The sequence below is a fragment of the Prionailurus bengalensis genome, chromosome E1 (genome assembly GCF_016509475.1).
Source record: "Prionailurus bengalensis isolate Pbe53 chromosome E1, Fcat_Pben_1.1_paternal_pri, whole genome shotgun sequence".
Classification (NCBI taxonomy): domain Eukaryota; kingdom Metazoa; phylum Chordata; class Mammalia; order Carnivora; family Felidae; genus Prionailurus; species Prionailurus bengalensis.
In genome coordinates this window covers 17,723,732-17,746,064 of record NC_057347.1, presented here as the reverse complement: position 1 = coordinate 17,746,064, position 22,333 = coordinate 17,723,732, and the positions used below count along the sequence as shown (strand labels likewise).

Here is a 22,333-nt window from a genome sequence, read left to right as displayed (position 1 = left end):
CCTTTCACACTCTCTCCTTCTTTCTCTCTCTCAAAAATGATTAACATTAAAAAAAATGATAAAGCCAAACAATGTTTATCAAAAGGCCAAAATCACTGACAGAATACTCCCTATATTTAAGATGCTTTCAAAAAATGGCAAGCAAGGGGAGCCTGAGTGGCTTAGTCAGTTCAGTTAAGGGTCTTGATTCAGCTCAGGTCATGATCTCATGGTTCGTGAGTTCGAGCCCCACATTGGGCTCTGCGCTGACAGCACAGAGCCTGCTTAGGATTCCCTCTCTCGAGCCCCTGCTCAAGCTCTTGCTCTGTCTCTCTTAAAATAAATATATAAACTTAAAAAAACAAAAACAAAAAATGGCAAGCAAGATCAAGGAAAGTTGAATATAGCCAGCCTATGCATAAAAAGAACTATAAGGGGCACCTGGGTGGCTTGGTGGGTTATGCGTCCGACTTCAGCTCAGGTCATGATCTCGTGGTTCCTGAGTTCGAGCCCCACATCAGGCTCTGTGCTGACAGCTCAGAGCCTGGAGCCTGCTTCAGATTCTGTGTCTCCCTCTCTCTGTGGCCCTTCCCTTCTCGAGCTTTGTCTCTCTCAAAAATAAATAAACATAAAAAAAAATTATAAGGGACACCTGGCTGGCTCAGTCAGAAGAGCACCCAACTCTTGATCTTGGGGTCATTAGTTTGAGCCCCATGTTGGGTGCAGAGATTACTCAAAACAAAAATCTTAAAAAAATTTTAAAGAAAGGACTAGGTAGGAAAAGTCGTAAGTTTGGACACATTTAACAAGATTAATGAAGTATAATTTTCATAATGCATTTTGACCAGTAATTGAGGATTGTCAATTGAAAAAGTTCACTGTAGAGTTTCCCTCTAATGTTTCCAAAGCTTCGTTAAAACCAAAAATCAGTAGAATGCTATCTGATGGTTCAATGCATGTGAGAATTAAAAAGCTCCCAGCTCAGCATAGGACCCCAGGGCTGGTGGAAAGAACAACAGTAGCTCCTCATTGCCAGTTTTGTAACGTACCTACAATCACTTAAAGTTCTATGCATTTCATTAGCTTCCCTGCTCTGTTCTCTGCACAAATGCAGAGCAGAGAAAAATATTCAACATCCCTCTAAGGATCACAGCTGGATAGAAAGTCTGTAAATGTGTTTATGCTGCTACAAACAGGGTTCCACCCTGGAACTCAAGCTTCCTAGTAATTCTGAGAGGTTCCCTCAGCCTTGTGTGGCCGGGTGGTAAAGTGATGTCTTTGGGCTACAGTTAAATTCAAACCCCGCGGAGAGTCCTCTTGCTCACTCAAGCTTATTTCAAAAGAGCCTCACGCAGAGCCCAAATCAGTGGGAAAGACTGAAGGTAGGTTCAGGCATGGAGTCCCCGCCCTGCTGTTACACTCTCTGTCTTCTGTCCTTTCAAGACTGGGAAACATTTCCTGGGAGATATATCTCGTACAGTTTATCAGAAAACAGGAGGGGCGCCTGGGTGGCTCAGTCGGTTAAGCGTCCGACTTCGGCTCAGGTCATTATCTCAGTCCGTGAGTTCGAGCCCCACATCGGGCTCTATGGTGACAGCTCAGAGCCTGGAGCCTGCTTCGGATTCTGTGTCTCCCTCTTTCTCTGCCCCTCCCCGGCTTGTGCTCTGTTTCTCTCTGTCTCAAAACAAAACAACAACAAAAAAACCCGGGAAGGGCAAAGACTTAAAAACCAACACTATTAACATACAGGAAAGCAAATGTAATTAGGGAGAAAGGAATGGTCACCTTTTGTTTTTTGTTAACAAAGGTACCACCCACTTGGTAGAACTAGACATCGTTTCTGTTCCCCAACCAGTGCTTATCTTTGTGTCTCTCTCATTTGTAATACTACCAGGTATTGCACAGCAGTGAGCGGAGGAAACGGGTCAGCCTCTGGCTTTTAAGTAGTTTAGTGAGCATTTAGTACACGGTTGCAAAAGGGAAAGTAGCCTTTTGAATGAGTGAGTCAAGTTTTACATTACTTGAAATTTCATCAGTCTGTAAGGTGTGCTCGGAATTTGTTTACCGTGAATTCAACAACAGCTCTACATAGCAGACAAATTCTTTTTTGCTGATGGGTCAAAGCAATGATTTCTCCTTTTATCAGTGTCTATTGTACCCCTCAAGTGTCTTCCATCTCCCGTGCAAATGTGCTAAAACTTCATCTTTTTTTCTTATTTGCTGAGACCTAGATTCAGAAATAGTATTAGGCTTAAAGGATGAAGACTTTGACATCTGTAAATGGCAGGCATAAAAAGGAGTCACCTTCTTATTCTTCTTAACTGCTCCCAAGTCATGGGAAAAGCAGTCAGCTAGTGACCTGTGCATGCGTCCTGGGCATGGTGACAAATCCGCAATACCAAAGTGCCTTTCTGAAATTTGGTCTAGGACTTGCACTGAATACAATGTCCTCCTCTTTCAGGAAACTGGCAGGGGGACAGCTGTACTCCTGTCCGGTCTCTTGGGAGGCTAGCATTATGCGGAGGTACTCTTATAAGTGTCACTCATTGAATGGCAATGCAGCTGGCCATGTTTGTACTCCCTGGGGACTCTTAAGTTAAAGGAAGAGCAAAGTCGAGGTGGGAAAACAAACTGCCCCCCTCCCCCTGCTGTGGTGATTTAAAATTCTGGCACCTTAAAATAAGAATGCATTTCTAGGAGCCTGTGCTGCATGATCATAATAATATAACCATCAAAACCCCGACAGCATTATCAAAACCCCAACCAGAATCTTTGACTAGGGTGGCCTGCTTAACTACACGCCAAGGAACTGTGTATGTGCTGGGGGTGGGACAAGAAGGTTCAGAGATAGATTTTAACACTCTTATGTATACCAAAAGCAAACAACATTCAGCTTCATCTATTTTCTATTGCCTTAGCACTTGTAGGAGAAAAGATGTACCCATTTCTGTTAAGAAGCTGGACACCTGCATTTCTAGGTAGCAAAATTCCTCTTGGGGGCATCAAAACAGACTGTTTGTTTTTATAAGCTATATAAAACCTTCAGGCAAATATTCTCTTCACTCTGTCTCCCTATTTATTGCTATCTGGGCCTACATAAAGACACACATAAACAGGTGAGTTCACCGCAGCGTACAATTTTTGTTGTTAATGGAGTTCAAAAGATACCTCAATTGATCTGGAGTTATTTCCATCCCAAGCTGCCACCAATCAAAGCGAGAAAATTAAAATTGTCCTCCTTAAACTAGAAATCTCCAAGTACGAGGGATTTCTATACACAGAAATTTTATATTGTGACTAGTGGTGCCTTAAGGCAGGTGGCAGATAAGGTTCTCTCCACTGAGATGCACCATCCTGACTGGAGTTCACAGAAGAAACCTTTTACTCCCTGTCATTACATTGATAATAAAAGCACAGCCATTAAAGTGCGCTTAAATCAACTACCTTTCTTCTACATAAGACTCAAAAATTAGAAAAATAAAATGGGCGAGTGAGAAGACAACCCACAGAATGGGAGACAATACTTACAAATCATGTATCGGACAAGGAACTTGGCATCTAGAATATACAAAGAACTCTTACAACCTAGTAGTAATAGTAAAAAAAAAACCCAAGTAACCCAATTAAAATTGGACAAAGGATCAAAATGGACATTTCTCCAAAAAAATATACAAATGGATAATCAACACATGAAAAGATGTTTGGTATCATTGGCCATTAGGGAAATGCAAATCAAGGGGCATCTGCGTGGCTCGTCAGTTAAGCATCCAACTTCAGCTCAGGTCATGATCTCACAGTTTGTGAGTTTGAGCCCCACGTCAGGCTCTGTGCTAATAGCTCAGAGTCTGGAGCCTGCTTTAGATTCTGTGTCTCCCTCTCTTTCTGACCCTCCCCCACTCACACTGTCTCTGTCTCTCGCGAATAAATACACGTTAAAAAAGTTAAAACAAAACAAAACAAAAAACAGCATTCCCACTCACAGGACAGGTTTTTTTTTTTTTTAATTAAAAAAAAAATTTTTTTTTCAACATTTATTTATTTTTTGGGACAGAGAGAGACAAAGCATGAACGGGGGAGGGGCAGAGAGAGAGGGAGACACAGAATCGGAAGCAGGTTCCAGGCTCTGAGCCATCAGCCCAGAGCCCGACGCGGGGCTCGAACTCACAGACTGCAAGATCGTGACCTGGCTGAAGTCGGACGCTTAACCGACTGCGCCACCCAGGCGCCCCTGGACAGGTTTTTATCAAGAAGATAATAACAAGTATTAGAAAGGATGTGGAGAAATTGGAAGCTTCCTATACTGGTAAGAATGCAAAATGGTGTAGCCACTTTGGAAACCAGTCTAGCAGTTCTTCAAAGGTTAAACATGAGTTACCCTCTGACCCAGCAATTCCACTCCTGGGTACACAACCAAGAGAAATGAAAACAGATGTCCACACAAAATGTGCACACAAAAGTTTACAGCATCATTATTCCCAATAGCCAAAAGGAGAAAAAACCCAAATGTCTATTAACTGATAAACGAATAAACAAAAGTGTGGTATATCCATAAACAGACTAGTATTCAGCCATGAAAAGGGATGAAGTACTGATAAATCCTACAAGCGTGAACCTTGAAATCTCACTGAGCCCTTTTGAGTATCACTGGTCTTGTCACTGAGAGCTCAATAAAAACCAGTGTTTCATCTGACACACAGTCGTGACTATTTGGATCCTTTTTCAGTTCGAATTAGATAATTTATTTGTCTCATTTTATGATTTGGCTTTTAAAAAATTATCTTGGAGATACACTTAAGAAATTGAAACAGACCAACATGAATCCCATCTCCAGATGTAAAAGAAGACAGTACCTAAACATGTCTTTTATATACTTACACACAAAAAAATACACTTGTCATTTACAAAGTTTAGTTAGTGGAGCCCATCTGTAAAGTACTTTGAGAGCCTTAAGGAGCAGCAGGAAATTGATGAGATTACAACTGCATCCTACCTTTCATTAAGTATGGTAATCAATTTGGGGATAGGCCCAAAATGAAAAATTTCTCACAGTAGGACCACTAACTACTTGCCTTAGGTTACACAAACACTGTTACCTTTGAAGAGCATTACCTCCTCCTTCACTTTAAAAAATTTGATACTTCATTTTTTTTAAAGTTTGTTTGTTTATTTATTTAGAGCGTGCATGCGCACAAGTAGGGGGCAGAGAGAGAAAATCCCAAGTAGGCTCCGCACTGACAGCCCAGAGCCAGCCGATGTGGGGATCGAACTCACTAACCACATGAGATCAGGACCTGAGCTGAAACCAAGAGTCTGACCCTCAACCAAATGAGCCACTCAGGTGCCCTCTGACACTTCCTGTCTTAACCACAGCCATCTAGGTCACCAACATTTTGTGAGTAAACAGACTCATTCGAAATATTATTACTATTATTATTATTAAACAGTGATCATCCTCTTATCTATGAACCAAAGCACTCCTATCACAAGAATTAGCCCCTTAGCCCCACATTAAGTTTACAAAGCATGCATGTGAAATTGAGCTAAAATTGAATGTTATCAGACCCTCCCTGTTTGAGTGGAACATTTAAAAACAATACTACACACCCAGATTCCAATGCAATGCAGCAAATGTAAAAATAAGTAAAATACACATAAAACCAAATCAGGTTTGTTTATCGTTGAATCATTTTACTATTGAGGGGGCAGGGTGACGGGAGGAAGGCCAGATGCTGTCACCTCCAGGTCTTTAGTGCTAAGCTTCTAAGCACTTAAAATGTCAGAAACAACAGATTCATAAGGTAATATTAAAATGAATGTATTTTAGGGGTGCCTGGGTGGCTCAGTCGGTTGGGCGGCCGACTTCGGCTCAGGTCATGATCTCGTGGTCCATCAGTTCGAGCCCCGCGTCGGGCTCTGTGCTGACCCGCTCAGAGCCTGGAGCCTGTTTCGGATTCTGCGTCTCCCTCACTTTCTGACCCTCCCCCGTTCATGCTCTGTCTCTGTCTCAAAAATAAATAAACGTTAAAAAAAAAAATTAAAAAAAAAAAAAAAAGAATGTACTTTAATTCATCAGTAGACTAATACTATTCTCATGAGGAGCCAAACACAACAAATCAGAAAAATCACCTTCTTCAATGCTCAAACGGCAAAGATTTTCTGCAAGGCAGTTTTCTACTCTATGTGTGAAACCTTTCTTGTTATGACTCACTGAAAATTAAATATGCAAAACTCCAAGCTGAGCTTAGTTTTGCCTGTGCACAGAGACCTTTTTACTCTCATTCTTCGAAAACCTCATTTTGGATCTTGCTGCCAACACCAAAGAGAGGAAAGCCGGCCAACAATTCCAAATATAACATGCGGAGGCAAATGCTACAGAAATCTGTCTGACGGGAAGCAACCATGCTGAGGTCTGCTGAGGTAGATGCACTTCTCAATCAGACCGTTTTGGTCCCTCGGTCGTCTAGAGCAAAATGCCATGAGAAAGCAATCAGAGGAAAACATCCAGTTTCCAGGCAGCCTCATTACCGAAGACCTAAGGTATTTATTCACTTTATCAGTGAGAACAATCCAATCCATTTCAAACATAAAGATGGGCCAGTGGCAACTAGAGCTCCACAAGTTATCGTAATTTTTGTAAACCAGTTTTTAGGGACCAATCCATGGAGACCAGTATTTTCCGAAAGTCCAATGAATGCCATGACGATTATGATAGAGAGGTCAGGTTCACCAGAAAACACTTACAAAAAAACCCCGTATCTCTTTCCAGTTCTCCTGGGGCAGGTTTAGTAACCCCTACTACCACTCTGAATAACTGATAAACCAGTTCAACTTAGATAAAATGATTACACTATCACTTAAACAAAAACAAAAAATCACCTCCTCGAGTTTAATTCTTTAGAGAGGTCATGGGGCTGAGCACAGAGCAATTCATTCCCCAACCCAGGGGATCATTACAGAAAACCCAGCTATAGGGCTTCCAGTCTAATTGGGAAGAGAGAACTGTTCCTCATACAAAGCACTGGCCCCTGAGAAAAGAAAAGACAATTAAAACAGTTTATCTGACCAGTCATTTCCTCCAGCAGTTTATCTTAGAAAAATCCCCTGTGGTTATGGCTATGTCACTACGCCCAGGAGGTAAAGTTTGCCTAGAATCACTTCTGGAACATTTTACTAGATCTCCTTCACTGAGGCAAGCTGGCAAGGGACACTAGACTGAAAAAAGAACTTGTCTCAGACAGCTTTGAATGAAGACCCACAGCAGCACTGAAATTAGGATCTACAGGATTTGTAAAACCTCCACCTTCACTCTTGTACATTGTGAATATTAAGAAAATTAACATTACGATGCTTATCTAAGTACAGCTGACCCTTGGAAAACATGGGTTTGAACTGCAGGTCCACTTGTATGTGGATTTTTGTTTTTTGTTTTTTTTTTGAGAGACTGAGAGAGTGGGACAAGGCAGAGAGACAGAATCCCAGGCATGTTCTGCAAAGTCAGTGCAGAGCCCAATGCAGGGCTCGAATTCATGAACCACAGGATCAAGACCTGTGCTAAGGTCGGATGTTTAACCAACTGGCCACCCAGGCGCCTCATGCAGATTTTTTATAGTACAGCACTGTATCTTCTCTTGTTTATGATTTTAATAGCATTTTCTTTTCTACAGTTTACCTTACTACGAGGATACAGTGTACAATACACGTAACATGCAAAACAGGTGTTAATTGTGTTACTGGTAAGGCTTCTGGTTAAGAGTAGGCTATTGTAGTTAAGTTTTTGAGGAGTCAAAAGTTATGCAGATTTTTTAATGCTTGCAAGTCGGTGCCCCTAAACTACCCCAGCATTGTTCAAGGGTCAACTGTAATCCAGTCTTAGCAAGTTAAAAAGGGAAGCAAGAGAAAATATAGCCATACCTAACTGCACTCCCATATGGCACAAGTAAGCAGTAATGGCATGAATTAAAGCCAGCACACTCAGGAATCAAAATTTCTGAGACTGTCAACTGCTTGACCTAAACTCTGGTGGAGATGGTTAACGAAGTACTTCACTTGTGCTGGAAAGAGTGGAATAGAAGGCAGGAAAGTGGGATAAGCCTCACCTAAAAGAAAGCTTCCTTCGTTTGTACCAGTATCTAGAATGTTTTGTAATTTATATAATAACTCAGATAAGTCAATGGTACATTCAGTACTGGCATCTTCAAAGAGAGAACTGGAAATGTGAAACAAACCCTGCCTCATTTACTAGGGTTCTCGAATCTCTGATTACCAGCTCCCATTCATGGGCCTTAAAAAAAAAAAAAAAAAAAGTAAAAGAAAAAAAGAAAAGTATTCAATGAAATGCAGTCTGGGCAAACCCGAGTCTCACCAACAGCTAAAAGTACCTCCTTCTCTCCTAGCTGAAGTAGAAACTGTTAATTGTTACAACTTGACAAGACTTACACTCCTCTAATTAGAAGATCCAGGTTGGGTTTTAGAGTTTCAAAGCCGAAAGTCAGGCAAAACAGTTTTTCCATACCTAAAGTTTCTAATAAACAATCTCAGCTTACTAAACAAATGGTCTAAACAAATGAGACTAAAGATAATGAGTTTATAGGGGCACCTGGGTGGCTCAGTCGGTTAAGCATCAGATTTCCGCTCAGGTCAGGTCATGATCTTGTGGTTGGTGAGTTCAAGCCCCGCATCCCTCAGCTCAGTGCTGACAGCTCAGCCTGAAGCCTGCTTGGGATTCTGTGTGCGCCCCCCGCCCCCCCCCCCACTCTCTGCCCCTCCCCCACTCACGTGTTTTCTCTCTCTCTCTCAAAAATAAATAAACATAAAAAAAAAGATAATGAGCTTACAAAATTCTCACTCAATACAGGAGTCATCATTCTTGGTTAACAATAGCTTCCTCCTAGAGGTAAAACATTAACCCACATTTTAAATCAAGAAGCCTACAATTCAGTCTGGGTATATGTATCAAACAAGCACAATAAAAAACACAAGCAACAGGAAAAAACTGATAAACAACATAACATATCCAGGTACAAATCTCTTCCTTGCTCAAGACCAGCACAGGAAACTTGACCAGAGAGATTTTCTCCAGGTAGATCACACCTTACAGGAAGCAAAGGCTAAAAACCACAGACCCTTCCTGCTGGTATTAGTCACTACATAATAAAAAATTTAAAGCCAGCAACAAAGCTTCCTCCAGGATAACCATTTCTGTCCCTGCAACATTACAAGCGAAGATGGGGCGCCCTCCTGGGCAAAAGCATCTTGGGAATGGTAATGGGAGCTTCCTACATAACTTCTGACCACAGACTTAATTTGCCCGGTATCAGTCATCTGTCTCGTAAGTGTTCCAAAACCTGCAATTAGTACAAATATACAGTAAGCACTACTCCACAGAGAGAGAGAATGTGAATGGAACACTGTAGAGAACAGAAGGAAAACCTCTTTTTTTTCCCAGAGGACTAAAAAAAGGCAATATCAAAAACGGGGGGGGGGGGACAAACAGAAGCCCCTCTCTTTCCCGCTCTCTCACAAACGCCTGTTTCACTCAACTGTTGCTGAACGACAGAACAACACCCATCAGAACACGACGCAATCTGGGTTCCCTGCGCTGATGGAGGATTTTCGTGGAGGACAGAGATGATTTCTCCAGGCAGAAACTGGAGTTTAAACTCTTCCTGGCCGGATTGTTCTGGGCTGAGCTGCTGAGGAGGATCACGCAGCGGGCGATCAACCCAGGTCCCTCCCTCTCTCTCCGGTCTCTCCCCTCCTCTCGCGTTCAGTAAGGGGGGGCGGGGGCGGGGGGAAGCGCTCAGCTTTCCAGCTCTCTGCTCCTTAAAAATGCCCTCGCGGAGCCAACCGCACACAATCCTGCCCCAGCAGCAAAGAATTTTGCCGCGAAGGGCTCGCCGATCCGGAGCGAAGTGAAATCGGCGCCCAAGGGCAATTTTAATTGTCTAACCCGGCCCGATTTCCTAAGAGGCGGCAGCGCGGGGAGGGAAAGAGGGAGGCAGCTCCGAGAGGCAACAGGGGGCAAGCGGAGCCAGAGAAAGGGGACCAAAGCGGCGAGATCCTAGCCCTGGCCCCCGAGGAGCTTCTGCAGAAAGGACCCCGAGCCTCTACCCCCACCGTTCCCCGGGAGACGTTTGCAAATCATATATGCAGCCAAAATGGCGCTGAGAATAAAAATATAATTTAAAGGCAGGTCGCCATATTGTAAACAGAGAAGCAGAGAAGAGGCGGACTCAAGAGACACCCTCCATGATTTCTTCCACAGTCGCAAGCGCCCGGGCGTCCGGCCCCCCGGGTCCGTACCAGGCCAGCTCGGGCGGCCGAAGGCCCCATGCACCCGCCCGCAGGAGAGCCCAGCCCGGCAGGACCCCGAGGGCGGCGGGCGCGCGGGCAGGCGAGCGGCACCGGGCCCGGAGCTCCTCCCCTTCCTCCCCCGCCACCGCCGGCCGTGCCCTGCCGGCTCTGTCCCGGCTACCCAGAGACTTCCAATCCCAGATGGGGCTCTCCTCACTCGTCCCAACCCCCACCTCGGGGTCCGGACACACTGCTGCTCCTCCTCCCCCCCCCCCCCCCAAACGGCTAGATCCCAGCAGACACCTGGGGGCGGGGAGGCGCTCGCCCCAGCGGCTGCAGAAAGTCAGCTAGCGGCTGCAAGCGCCCGTTATTTCGGCAGCCAGGGGTAGGCCGGGTGAAGGAATGTGCCGAGAAGGGTCAGCGAAGGAGCTCCAAAGGGGTCCCCAGACCTTACCAGCACTGGAGGTGGAAGGCGGCCGGGCAGTGGTCACAGCACAGGAGATCCCCACCTTCTTTGCAGCTATCGCAGCTGTCGTGGTTGGTGGCCCTGCCGCTTCTCCGGGGCTCTTTTTCAGGCTTCCGACTCCGCTTTTCTGCCTCGTCCGTCTTGGGGGGAGCCAGCAGAGCTTGGATTTGCTGCACACACACATAAACGGCGTGTGTGCACACTCGGAGCTCCCGGGCGGTCCGTCGCCCCCCCGGCAGGGCTTCTCCGTCACCCACCCCTCTCCCCCCTTTTGTCCTTCTTCCTCCCATCCAAGCTGCTCCCAGAACCTCTCAGCCCCCCGGAACCGGGGGGAGCCCACCCTAACAGCGTTCCTGCAGCACAACGAGAACAGCCTCTTCCAAATGGGGAGGATCAGGGTAGGGGGATGGGGAGAGGGTGCGCGGTTCCCTTCTCGCCACTTCCTTGTATGGACAGTGGGGGACTCCAAAGCCAGGCTCTGGAGAGGCCTGAAACCCGGTACCCGGACGTGCTGGGGGAAGCACAAAGGGGCCGACAAGAAGGGGGTGGGGAGGCCCGCCGGTGCAACGACATGGAGTGGGTTGGTGCCTCGGGAGAGCGAATCCAGGGCGGCGGGTAGGTGAAACTGCTGCAAACGTCCTCGGAGGCTAAGCTCAGCCCCTCGAATTGCAAAGAAGGGAGGGAGAATCTGGGTGAGGAAGAATCCCCCTCCCCCGGCCCTTTTGCGCTGTGAGCTCAGGACCGGCTTTGTGGGGCGGAGGGCGGAGGTTCCCTCCCGGCGCTGGGGGAAGGGGATGAGGAGGGCCACTCTTACCTCCATCAGCCCCCCCGACGTGTCCAAGTCGTACACGATCGTCTTGGTCTCCATTTTCTCCCACATTCATCCACCTCCCGGGCTGGGCGCTCTCTGCTCCGGCCCCCCCAACCCCGGGGGGAGGGGGGAAGCGGGGGGAGGGGGCGCTCCTGACCCCGGCCCCCCTTCTTTTTTCCCAACACGGGTCCCGACTTCCTCGCCCTGGCTCCCCCCCACCCCCCGGCCCCCAGTCCCCGGGACGGCAGCGTCCTCCCCACGGGCCGTGAGGGGGGAGCGGCCCCTCAACCCCGGCCCGGCGGCTGGCTGCACGGTGGGTCCCGGCTCCGGGGGTCAGGCCTCGGCGGGGCCTAGTCCCACAGGCTAAAGCCGGCGCTGGCGACCGCTGGTCCGGCCGGGAAGGCTGGCGGGCGCTGCCATCCCGGGGTTGGGGGGATAGGAGGGGGGGTGAGAGGTTAGGTGAGGTTGTGGTACGTGAGGTGACTGCGGGGAGGGTGATGGGGGGTGGTCCCCGGGCTCCGCCTCTCGCCGCCGCCGCCGTCTGCGTCCCGGCTGCCGCGCACTTGGCGCAAACTTACCGCGAGCGCCCGCAAAGCCACCCGCGCAGGCGCCCCGGGATCGCCGCTCGCCGCGCGCAACCGCAGTGACAGCCGGCGGCCGGGCTCCCGCGCAGCCGCAGTGAGGGGGTACCCCCCAGCGCGCAGCCGCGCTGGCATTCGTCTGGAGCGCCGAAGCCCCGCCTTTCTGCCTTGCGCCAGCGTACTGAGAAGAGGAGGGCGGGACCTGAGGTCTCGCGCAGGCGCCTAGGAGAGCCTCTAAGGGTCACAGCGCAGCCGCAGGAACATGGGGGCTCTTCATCCATTGGTGTTTGTGTCTAGAACCAAGAATACTCTGTTCCTGCGCAGGCGTGTTGAGAATGCTCCCCTCCCTCCCCACAACACAGTCGCCTTCCGCGCAAGCGTATTGTCACCTGCAGGCCCTAACAAGAATGCTTCTACTTTCGCCATTTTGGTAATGGGATATAGGCTACCATGTCCTTGGAGTCCTCAGGCATGAACAGGAAGGAGTAAGGTGTGGTGTTGGCTGGAGCTGGTAGGCTGTCGGTGACAGCTGTGCTCCTAGGGTTATTGTACTGGATCGTTTGGTTCCCAGCGTCAGGTGTGGCTGGACTAGGCGCCATATTGGTAAAGAGAAAAGAAAAGCCACCGCGACGGAAAACTATTCTTTTGGTGTGGGGTTGGATGGCTACTGTTCACACTTCCCTCTCGCTCCCGACACTAAATTTTAGCCTGAGAATCTCTGCCTTGCGTAGTGATGACACCATGGAGAGTTCCGCCTGCTCGTTACTATCCTCTCTTGATCACTGTCCCTGGGAACGACTCCAGAGGAGGCCAACAGCGAAGAGTTAGTAACGCTGACAACGCCCAGCTACCTGCCTATAGAAGACTTCAACTCCCAGTTTGCAATGCGCAAGAGGGCCAAAGGGCGAACGCGAGCGCATTGCAACCTGGGCTCAAGAATCGCGAGGGATCTGGTGGATTGTGGGAGCCGTAGTTCTGTGTGCATGCTGTGCACTGTATGGTGGGATGGCCTCGGGAAGAGTGATTTGCCTGCTGGGAGGGGATGCTTTTGAGAGCTGCAGTGTTGTGTATTGGGATTTGTAGTTTGAAGGCCTCACCTCGAATTCTGGGCTTCCCTCCCCACCCCCCACGGCACCTTTCCCTCCCATTGGTGTCGTCTTCAGAGATGGCCAGTTATCTCTTGCCTGACAGTAGGGGAAGAGGTGGCGAAGGGAATGGCATCACTGTGCCTGCCACTAGGCGTTTAGTTGGCATTGTTGCCAGGTGATTGTGTCCAGCTCACCTCTGATATTAAGGGGGTACTTAACGTTTGAAGAAGGATAAAACTAGAAAGGGATTAAAGACCATCTGTGTTAATCTCATTTCCAGATGCATAGAGAAGAGCAGTGATTTTCCTAGTTCGCATAGTGAATTTATGGCAGACTTATGTATGAATGAAACAGATTTGATTCTCAGGCCAGGACACTCTCCCCTACACCATGCTAATTGTCTGTATGGAGTTCTTGCTGCTGCTTCTTTTGGGATACTAAGGAGGCTGAGTTAGATAGTAGGGATGTCTGTGTGTGGTCTTAGGGTTCTGTTTGTCTGACTTTTCTGATGATCCTTTTGGTGCCTGGGAAGAATGATAAGGTCATAGGCCTTATCTTTCATGTGTGTGTGTGTGTGTGTGTGTGTGTGTGTGTGTAGATGTCATGTAGACTGGCCGCTCTCTGCCCTCTCCCAGCCTCAGCAAACAAGAAATCTTAGTGGCTATGGCCCAGAGAGGTGGACTTCAGAGAGAATAGCGCTGAGCTAGATGTATGAAAATGGCCAGACTTCATCTCTGCTGGGGCTTTGTTTCATGTCACAGGCCCTCAGAAGTTGGAACCACATGTGCCCTCTCCACTGATTCCTTCTTACTGCTCAGGACCCAGCTGTGCTGCTGTGTCAGCCTGAAGGCATTATGGGGCAGAGAAGTCCATTGGCATATGGCAAATGAATAAGGCTTTGCTTTGATCAACATCGTCATTTGCAGTGGAGAACAGGAACAGGTGGTGGGCTAGAGAGGAAAATAATACTTGGCTCTGTTGACAAGTGCCAGGGGAACTAATCATTCTACACACCTTCCTCTTAGACCTTGGAGGGTGAGGTCAGCCCAGAGGTTGGAAGTTGGTGCCACCTTGGAGAGCTCCAGCCCTGGCTGTTCCAGGGGAATTGAGGAGAGCTAGCAAGCAGGTGGGATACAGATGTCTTCCGAAGTGACCTCTTGTGGCTAATATAGGCACTGCACTCTACACCGGCTGGAGTTTCTCCAGCCTTCGAGGAGGCCTGTGGTAGAGCTGGGAGGTGGGCAGCCATAAGTGATCAAGACCTCTCTGTTGGAAGACTGTGGAAGTAGAAGGTGCTGGTTGCTGCCATTATTTCCTTCGTGGATTTTGTCTTCTGGCTTCTGAAGTGTCCATAACTCTGTTGCCTGCCTCTTTCTCTTACTCTGGGGAGCAGCCATGCAGAGGACACCTCTAAGCGTGGGTATGCATGCTGGGAGCCAGGGCTGGACTAACACTTTCATCTTAGGAGGTGCTGGGAGCCATAGGGAAGCCATAGGGAAGGGGTACCGGTGCTACAAGTGACCAAACATGGCAAACTTAAGCAGATTCTCTCCAGCCAACTTCTTTCTGGAGCCCACGGATAGGGCTTTTGCTAAAACAGGAGCCAAGTCCCTACCCTAAGTTGCATTGCCCCTCCTCTTGATAGTCTGGATGTTCCCTGAGGCCAGGACAGACTAGGGGCTCATGTTCAGGGGTTCAGTCTCTGAATCCGGTTTCAATTTTCTAAACATTGCTAGTTGGGAAAGAAGGGGAAGGAGAGAGGCATCCGGCTTCCTGGGCCTTGCCAACAATACAGTGGCACTGAGGAGCAGCTTGGGAGTATGCCAGACTGTAGTTCTGGACCTAGCAAAGAGGAAGAAAGGAAGCATTGGGGGTAGATGAGCGGTTGGATTCCTGGGCTTCCAAACCCCTGTGGGCCACCTACTGGGGCCTCTTATTTCACCTGCCATCTGTTGCACTGACTTTATTGGAACAGTAGCCCCTGGAGTACTGCATGTAATTTGTTTGATAAAATCTGGGAGTGATCAGTTGGTGGGTCCAGCATGCCTTCTGGTCTTGAAGTCCACATCTCATTTATTTCCCAACTCCCTTCCCTCCAAGAAAGTACCATCTACCTGGCCATTGCTTTTTTTTTTTTTTTCCAAAAAACACCATTTTAATAAGGAAACAACAGAAATAGAAGATTGTTCTCTGGAGCCCAGACCCCATATAATACATTACATGTTCAAAGTGGCCTGTAGCCAACTCCTGGGTCTTTCCCTGGGTCTCTGACCCCATGTTCCATGCCAAACTCCTGGGCCCTTGTACCTCTGCTCCTCTCCAGAATATGCCTGCCCACTCCCCTTATCCCAAAACACAGTGGCCAGGAGGGGAGACTGGCAAGTGGCTGGGGTTAGAGGAGGGACTAGTGGGAAAGAAGATGTTTGTAAAGCCAGACTGACATCAGGGGAAGATCTCCCTCTCCTCAGGGTGTAGGGCTGCCAGGGCAGCAGTGGGGTGGCCTGCTTTGGTGTGGAGCATGAGTGCCTAGGGAAGCCCAACCTGAGCTTCGGGTAGGGTCCCTAAGCCCCTTAGGATCCCTTAGAATTATTGCCTCCAGGAAGCAGAACTGTCCATTCCTGGGGCCTTAGAGAAGGACTCGAGACCTCCCCGCCCGAGGGGCTGATGTCAGCATGCCAGGACTACCCAGAGGTCACTGTTGACAGCAGCTTTGGCCACTAGTGATGGCCCTGTGAGGAGCACCCTGGTGCAGTTTCCACCACCATCAAGTTAACCCCGCTGCAAGGTGCCACATGCCGAGCTGGATGGTGGTCACCTGGAGAGAGGTGCTCTTCCTCGGCTTGTGGATTCCAGGCTAGAGGTCCAGGGCATGAAGGAGAGTCAGGAGAATGCTGGTTCCTGATGCATGTGCTCCAGCTGTGCTCTGCTCAGAGGCAGATGCCCCCTGACTTGAACCCAAGGAAGGGCCCTATGTGGGCAGTGGTACCAAGAAAATGGGCCCTGGAGGGCATTACAGGTGGGGAAGGGCACAGCTTCTTGAGGGATTGGTGGCGTCTCTTCCCAGATGGTATGTACAGGAGGTGTAGGGACAGCAGGAGGCTGGAAACTCTGCTGCTGGGCTGTGATGCTGGGCTGAGCTGACTCCTCCAGGCTGCCCCAACTAGATGGAGACTTCATATTCTTTCGTCTCCTGCAAAGTAAAGAGACTGCTTGGAGTTGGAAACTTGTATAAGGTTTGCCAGCCCATAATCCACCTTCCCCAGGAAAAGGGAAAGAGTGAGAGGGTTTGGAGGGACCCTCAGGGGTACCTGCCCAAGGGAGCATAGATGAGGTCCTGGATAGGGTGCAAAGAATGGCATAGATACTTACTCCAATTTCGTAAGTTGGATTGTCAAATGCTGACTCCACAGTAATGCGGTCGTAGGGGCGGGGTCGTGTTTGGGGCAGCCGCAGGGGGCTTTTCCCCTGGAGCCTGTGGGACAGAAAATCCTGTGAGTCAGAAGTGCTGGGCAGGAGTGAGTCAGGTATGTAGGGCAGGAAGGGAGACCGGACTCACCTAGAGAAGTAGAGGTACACACCTCCCACCAAGAGCGCCATCACCACCAATGGCAAGAAGATGGCAGCTGCAATGTGGGCGGCATCCAGGGTGCCGGAGGCAGCAGGTGTCTTGGCAACTGAAAACACAGAGGTCGGGATTGGGGCAGAAGTCCCCGTCACCCAGAGCCCATATCTGCCCTCACCTCTGCCCAGGAGAATCCAGCCACCAGCTCCCTCTAGCTAGCTAGGGGCAGGGAAAGAACTTTTGCTCTGCTGGTCCCAGACCTCTCTCTTTCTCCTCCCTCCCTGCTTGGGCAACCCATGGCCTGGGAGCTGGGAGAGCCAGGGCAGGGAGACTATTTCCCAGGCCCTCAGCGGGGGGCTCACCATCCAGGCTGCGGCCGCTGTAGAACCCATCCAGAGAGGCTGGAACAAGAGGGGGGCGCCAAGGGCAGAGGTGAGACCAATGGGCCAAACCACTAAGGCAGGGAAGAGGCTGATCATGGGAAGGATTTGTCCAAGGAGAGCCCACCCCAGCATTTGTCTTGGTGTCACCAGGTCAGAAGGATCTGGCAGAGGCTGGGGAGACCAAGGGTAACGTGAAGGGGGTGGGGCCAGGGGAGTTCTGGTTCTCAGCATTTGGCATCTTTGCCAGAGCAGCCCTGTGGAACAGGCAGGAGTTGTGAACACTCACCAGCGCTACAGATGGGGGGAGGGTCACTCCAATGTGAAGGATGCCCGGGCACACACTTGATGCTGGCCTGACCCTTCAGCACGTAGCCAGGGGCACAAGAGAAGTGGACAGTAGCCCCTGCTGGGTGTAGCCGCTTCTCAGGACTGTGGGCACCGTTCTCAGGGGCGCTGAGGCCATGGCATGGCTTGAGCTGTTCCACTGCAAAGCAGGCAGAGCCCAGTGAGGATGCCAGGCCCCTGGCCTCCAGAGGTGGCTTCTTTTATCTCCTACGGGAGGCTTCCCCTCCTACCCGTTTGACACTTACGGAGGCATTTAGGGGCCCGGTCGCTCCACTTGGGGCTGCTGGCTTGCCGGTCGTGGCAGGTGAGGATGGCACTACCCGTCAGCACAAAGCCCTGGTCGCAGATGTACTGCACGGTGGCCCCCACAGGAAATTTGGGGCTAGATATGAGGCGTCGGCTGTGCTCCACGTCCCCGGGGTCGTGGCAAGAAGTCACTATGGGTAGGGGGTGGTGGGGGAGAGCAGCCCAGGTAGAACTCCACAAAAGCCGGCCTGCCCTGGCTTTCTTCCAGGTCGGCCAGTATCTTCGTGACACGTGGCCCCGCCGCCTGTTCGTCTGTCCCTACCATTTTGCTGGTGTATCCCTTATTTTTCCTCTTCCCATCCGCTAGAATCAACAGACACTAGCAGTCTCCCGGGAAGGAAATATTTGAAGTACTTGGTGGAGAACCCTTTGAAAAGGTATTCATTCCCCCATTTCACAGGTGAGGAAACCGAGGCTATGAGAGGCGGAGGAAGCTCAAGGGTACCAGCCGATACCAGCCGAAGTCTGGTTCAGAATGGAGGAGAGGGGCTTGTAGCTTCCATCGAGGAAGGGAACGCAGGGAACAGGTGCACTCACCTCTCTGGCAGGAGGGCAGGTCCTCGCTCCAGGTTAGGTCCCACTGGCACATGAGGACACTGGATCCTACCACCTGGTAGCCGGGGTAGCACTGGTAAGTGACCACTGTGCCGTGTACCAGCTCAGGCTGAGACGGGCTCTTCCAGCCATTGGGGATCTCAGGCAGCTCCGGACAGGTGTCATTGCGGGGCACCTCTGCGGGCACAGGGGCAGCAAGGTGCGGGCCCTTAGCGGGCACTAAATTGTCTGTGCCCGCCTTCCTCACCGTGCGGCCACTCCAGCGCCTGCCAGTTTGTCCTGGGCCTAGCCTGGCCCCGGGCAGCCTCAGCAATGCATTCCTTCCTGCCCCGGGGGCCCCTCCTTGCCTGCCCCTGACATCATTCTGTCTCTTCGGTTCCTGGGTTATCATGTAGGCAGGCTTTGGCTCTGCTTTCTAAAGGACATCTGCCAGTTCCTCAGTCCTGAGAGAGGGGCCGGGTAGGGTGGGGAATTGTCACTGCTGTTAAAGCTTGTCAGAAAGGCAGAAACCAACACTTTTCCTCAGTTTCCTTTTTTTGGTATGAAGGTCTTCCTGCTGCCTACCCAAATCTCTCTTGCTGCAACAGAAGGCCCCCTCTCACTGTGCCCTCGGGGAAGACTGAGAAAAAGACTGGCTCCCTTCAGGTGACACCTGGGAAAGTGTCCAGCTTTCCCTTGTCAGATAAGAGCTCTCAGGCTCATGGCACTGGCCTCTCTGGCTTGCCACGATCTCTTCCCCCAGGCAGCAGGGCAGGGCAGGGGCAAGCTCACCAAAGAAGTGGATGACAAAGCCCTGCTGGTAGCCCAGCACCGAGGCCCCAGGGTCTGACTGGAACTGTATGGTGACGTCGGCCATGGAGGTAAAGAGCTTGAAGTGGCCACGGGGCCCTGAGTACTGGCCCAGGACCCGGGCTGTCAGGTCGTCCCCATCATAGAAGGTAAGCACGTCACCAGGGCCTATGCGCAGCCTGTGGAGGAGGACCGTCAGGGAGGGTGGGCCCGGGACCCCGGGCTGGGCTGGGCAAGAAATGGCCCCAGGGCTTAGGAGCTGGCTTGGCCTAGCCCAGTGAGCACTCACACTCGGACATCCAGCATGATGCGCTTGTCCTCTTCCACGTGCACGCCCCAAATGCAGTCCTGCCCACGGCTGTAAGGCTCCGGCCAGTTGGGGGAGAGCACCACACCAGCTGAGTCTGTGATCTCCCCACTGCACACAGCTGGAAGGCAGGGGAGGCCCCGGAGGTGCGTCCCCTCGGTGTCCCGCCTCCCACCCCCAGCGCTATGTCCTGGGGCTGCCTCCTGCCCGCGGGAATACCTACCGCTGGGAGCCCCCACCTCCTCCTCGAGGGGAAGCTTGAATCACACATGTCACAGGGGCCCTATGACCCCAGGTGCTGCAGCTGGCTCTCCCGTCCCCACCCTGCTCCCTTTTCCCGGCAGACCCATCCACAGGTACCTACTGACCTCGGCAGGCTGGCTCTGTCTCATTCCACTGGGGGTCGTGGGGGTCGATGCACTCAATGATGATGGAGCCCTGCTCCAGGGTGTAGCCAGGGTCACAGCTGAACTCCACAGTGGTGCCCACGGGGTAGGAGGGGGCGCTGCTGCTGAAGTTGCCGTATTTGACAAAGGGCTCATAGCAGTGGCCCTGCTGGAAGGCTACAAACCAGGCCCAGCCCAGCTCAGTCGCAACCGGGGCAGACATGGGGCAGATGTTCTTCTGCCTCCCGCCCCAAGGCCTTTATGTTCTTGACCACAAATGCGTGTCCTAGGCTTGCAGCAGGGGCGGGATGCCCAGAGCACCCTACCCTGTCATGTTCGGGAGGCCGTCTTGATCGCCGTTGCATTCCCAGCACCTAGTTTTGTGCTTCATATACACAGGGCACTCAATAAATGTTTCTTTTTTGGATTAATTAATGAAGGCATGCATGCATGAGTGGTTCTAGAATGTCTCTAGTTTTCCGTCTCTAAGGGTTGGGGCCTTTTTTGCTCCTCAGACTTGAGAGGATTCATTCTCTTGGACTGTGGAGGGCCCGGGTCCAGGCAAGGGTCTCCCACAAAAATGGGGTAGGAATCCCAAACTGGAGGGGAGGGATGGGGGGTGGGGCTAAGTGCTAGCTGAGCAAGGGCTAAGTTGGAAGGAGGGATGGTGGAATGGAGGTGGTGGGGGGAGGGTGTGAGAGAAGAGGCCCTGGGTTCAAGCCCTCCACCCCTGCGAGGCCCCAGCAGGCTCACCCTCATAGCGCAGGGCCATGCCTGCGGCTGCCCCGCTGCTGTCAGTACTGAGCTCCACGAAGAAGTGTCGGCCGGAGCTGAGCAGGCCTTCGATGGGCAGGTACTCCACCTCGTAGGAATCATACACTGGAGGGGCCTCCACATTGTCCCCATTGCGGATGATGAGCCTGGGCCAGGAGAGGAGCGGCTGCACGGCTGGTCCTGTTGTCCCGGGTGGGGGTGTGGCCCAGGCTCGGGTCCCCGTCCTGCCAGCGGGGCATTAGCAGGCCGCGCACTCCTGTCCCACACCCGGGCCAGGACCTCCCCTCACCTGTCGTCATCCTCCGCCAGGGAAACCTTCTCAAAGTGTAAGTGCAGCCGCTGGCCTTCGGGAGCCTCAAGCAGCCAGTGGCAGGTGAGATTGTTGCTGTAGTTGCCCGGGAAGCCCGGGGAGACGATGCGGCCGGTGGTGGCGTTGCGGGTCACTCCACCGCAGGCAGCTGCGAGACACGGCCAGGGCTGTGGGCTGGATCCCGGATCCTAGACCCACTGGATTCTGGATGGCCTGCCAAGCGTGCCTGCCCACCCCAGCTCTTGCGTCCTCTGCATGGGGCAGCAGGGGTATTTGCTTTCATGGTCCTGAAGGTCAGTCCTTGGCCTCTGTGACCCTGCAGCCCCAGGCAGCCCGGGCTCCCTACCTCCTAACCTTTCACACCTCTGGGACGATTCATGTGCAATCCCTTGGACTGTGGTAGATCTGCCATGGCCTAGCCAAGGGGTCCTGGGTGAGTCACTTCCTCTCTCTGCTGACGCCTCTGGGAGGCCTTCCCCAACTCCCCCCAGGCAGACTTTATTAACTGGAGCCTTACCCGGGGCTCCAGTTATTGTTTGGATATGTCCCTTAACTAGGACCCCCTGGGGCAAGGGCCACGTCTTTTTTCAGGGCAGGCACAGAGTTGGTATTCAGTGTTTGTTGAATAAAATGAGTGAATGAATATAAAAAAGAGGGCAGGACTAGAATCTGGGCTGACAGACATCTAGTGAACACGTAATCCGCCTCCTAATCTTGTGCCCTCAGCAGACATTCCTAGCCAGGACCTGGCCTCACATACTTTCTGAAATAGCATCACTACCCCTGTTGTTCCTGGGCTGACTCCTCTGGCCTGGGACTGTCCTCTTTCCAAGGGGAGGCCGAGTAGCTCTCCCGGCCCCATCACTGAGGACTTCTGGGTTACTTGGCCCTGAGCTCCTGGCAGTTGAGTGGGGCCAGAGAAGGGGTTTCAAAGGCAAGCGGAGTGAGGCTGGTTCCAGGCAGCACTTTCCTCTCTTAGACACACAGCTCTGGCCCCTGCCTGCTCTCAGAGACCAGGCTGCCGTGGCGAAGACACAGCACCTTTGTCTCCAGATGTTCAAGAGAGCACAATCTTTTTTAATAAAGCTCCTGGGTGGGGTGGGGGGTGGGGGGCATCTGGGTGGCTCAGCTGGTTAAACGACCAGCGCTTGATTTTGGCTCTGGTCATGATCTCCCAGTTTGTGGGTTTGAGCCCCTCATCGGGCACATGGAGCCTGCTTGGGATTCTCTGTCACCCCTTTCTCTTTGCCCCTCCCCTCCTCTCTCTCTCTCTCTCTCTCTCTCTCTCAAATAAATAAATAAAACCTTAAAAAAAAAAGCTGGAGAGAGGGCTGCGTTGATTTTCTGCTTCTCTGCAGAGAGGGCAGACCCACCTTTCTGTTTGGTCTCAGAACAGAA

General features: G+C 51.2%; 2 protein-coding genes across 5 annotated transcripts in view; both read right to left on the bottom strand.

Moving 5' to 3' along the window:
• The window catches only part of PHF12 (PHD finger protein 12), a 41,531-nt gene extending 29,347 nt beyond the window's left edge, over positions 1 to 12,184 (bottom strand). Inside the window, exons 1-2 of the mRNA XM_043583534.1 lie at positions 11,553 to 12,184; positions 10,727 to 10,908 (exon numbers count right to left, since the gene is read on the bottom strand). Coding sequence (XP_043439469.1) covers positions 10,727 to 10,908; positions 11,553 to 11,618 — 248 coding nt within the window. The 5' untranslated portion in view covers positions 11,619 to 12,184. The remainder of the gene's footprint in view (positions 1 to 10,726; positions 10,909 to 11,552) is intronic.
• Positions 12,185 to 15,343: 3,159 nt separating this feature from the next.
• SEZ6 (seizure related 6 homolog) overlaps positions 15,344 to 22,333 on the bottom strand; it is a 46,110-nt gene continuing 39,120 nt past the window's right edge. Inside the window, exons 6-17 of one of the 4 annotated variants that reach the window (XM_043583535.1) lie at positions 20,915 to 21,083; positions 20,605 to 20,771; positions 19,834 to 20,028; positions 19,448 to 19,586; positions 19,141 to 19,337; positions 18,352 to 18,546; positions 17,754 to 17,945; positions 17,450 to 17,647; positions 17,143 to 17,181; positions 16,775 to 16,892; positions 16,588 to 16,690; positions 15,344 to 16,424 (exon numbers count right to left, since the gene is read on the bottom strand). In XM_043583535.1, the coding sequence (XP_043439470.1) occupies positions 16,392 to 16,424; positions 16,588 to 16,690; positions 16,775 to 16,892; positions 17,143 to 17,181; positions 17,450 to 17,647; positions 17,754 to 17,945; positions 18,352 to 18,546; positions 19,141 to 19,337; positions 19,448 to 19,586; positions 19,834 to 20,028; positions 20,605 to 20,771; positions 20,915 to 21,083 (1,745 nt within the window). In that variant the 3' untranslated portion in view covers positions 15,344 to 16,391. The remainder of the gene's footprint in view (positions 16,425 to 16,587; positions 16,691 to 16,774; positions 16,893 to 17,142; positions 17,182 to 17,449; positions 17,648 to 17,753; positions 17,946 to 18,351; positions 18,547 to 19,140; positions 19,338 to 19,447; positions 19,587 to 19,833; positions 20,029 to 20,604; positions 20,772 to 20,914; positions 21,084 to 22,333) is intronic. The other 3 variants (XM_043583536.1, XM_043583538.1, XM_043583539.1) reach the window with 3 other exon arrangements.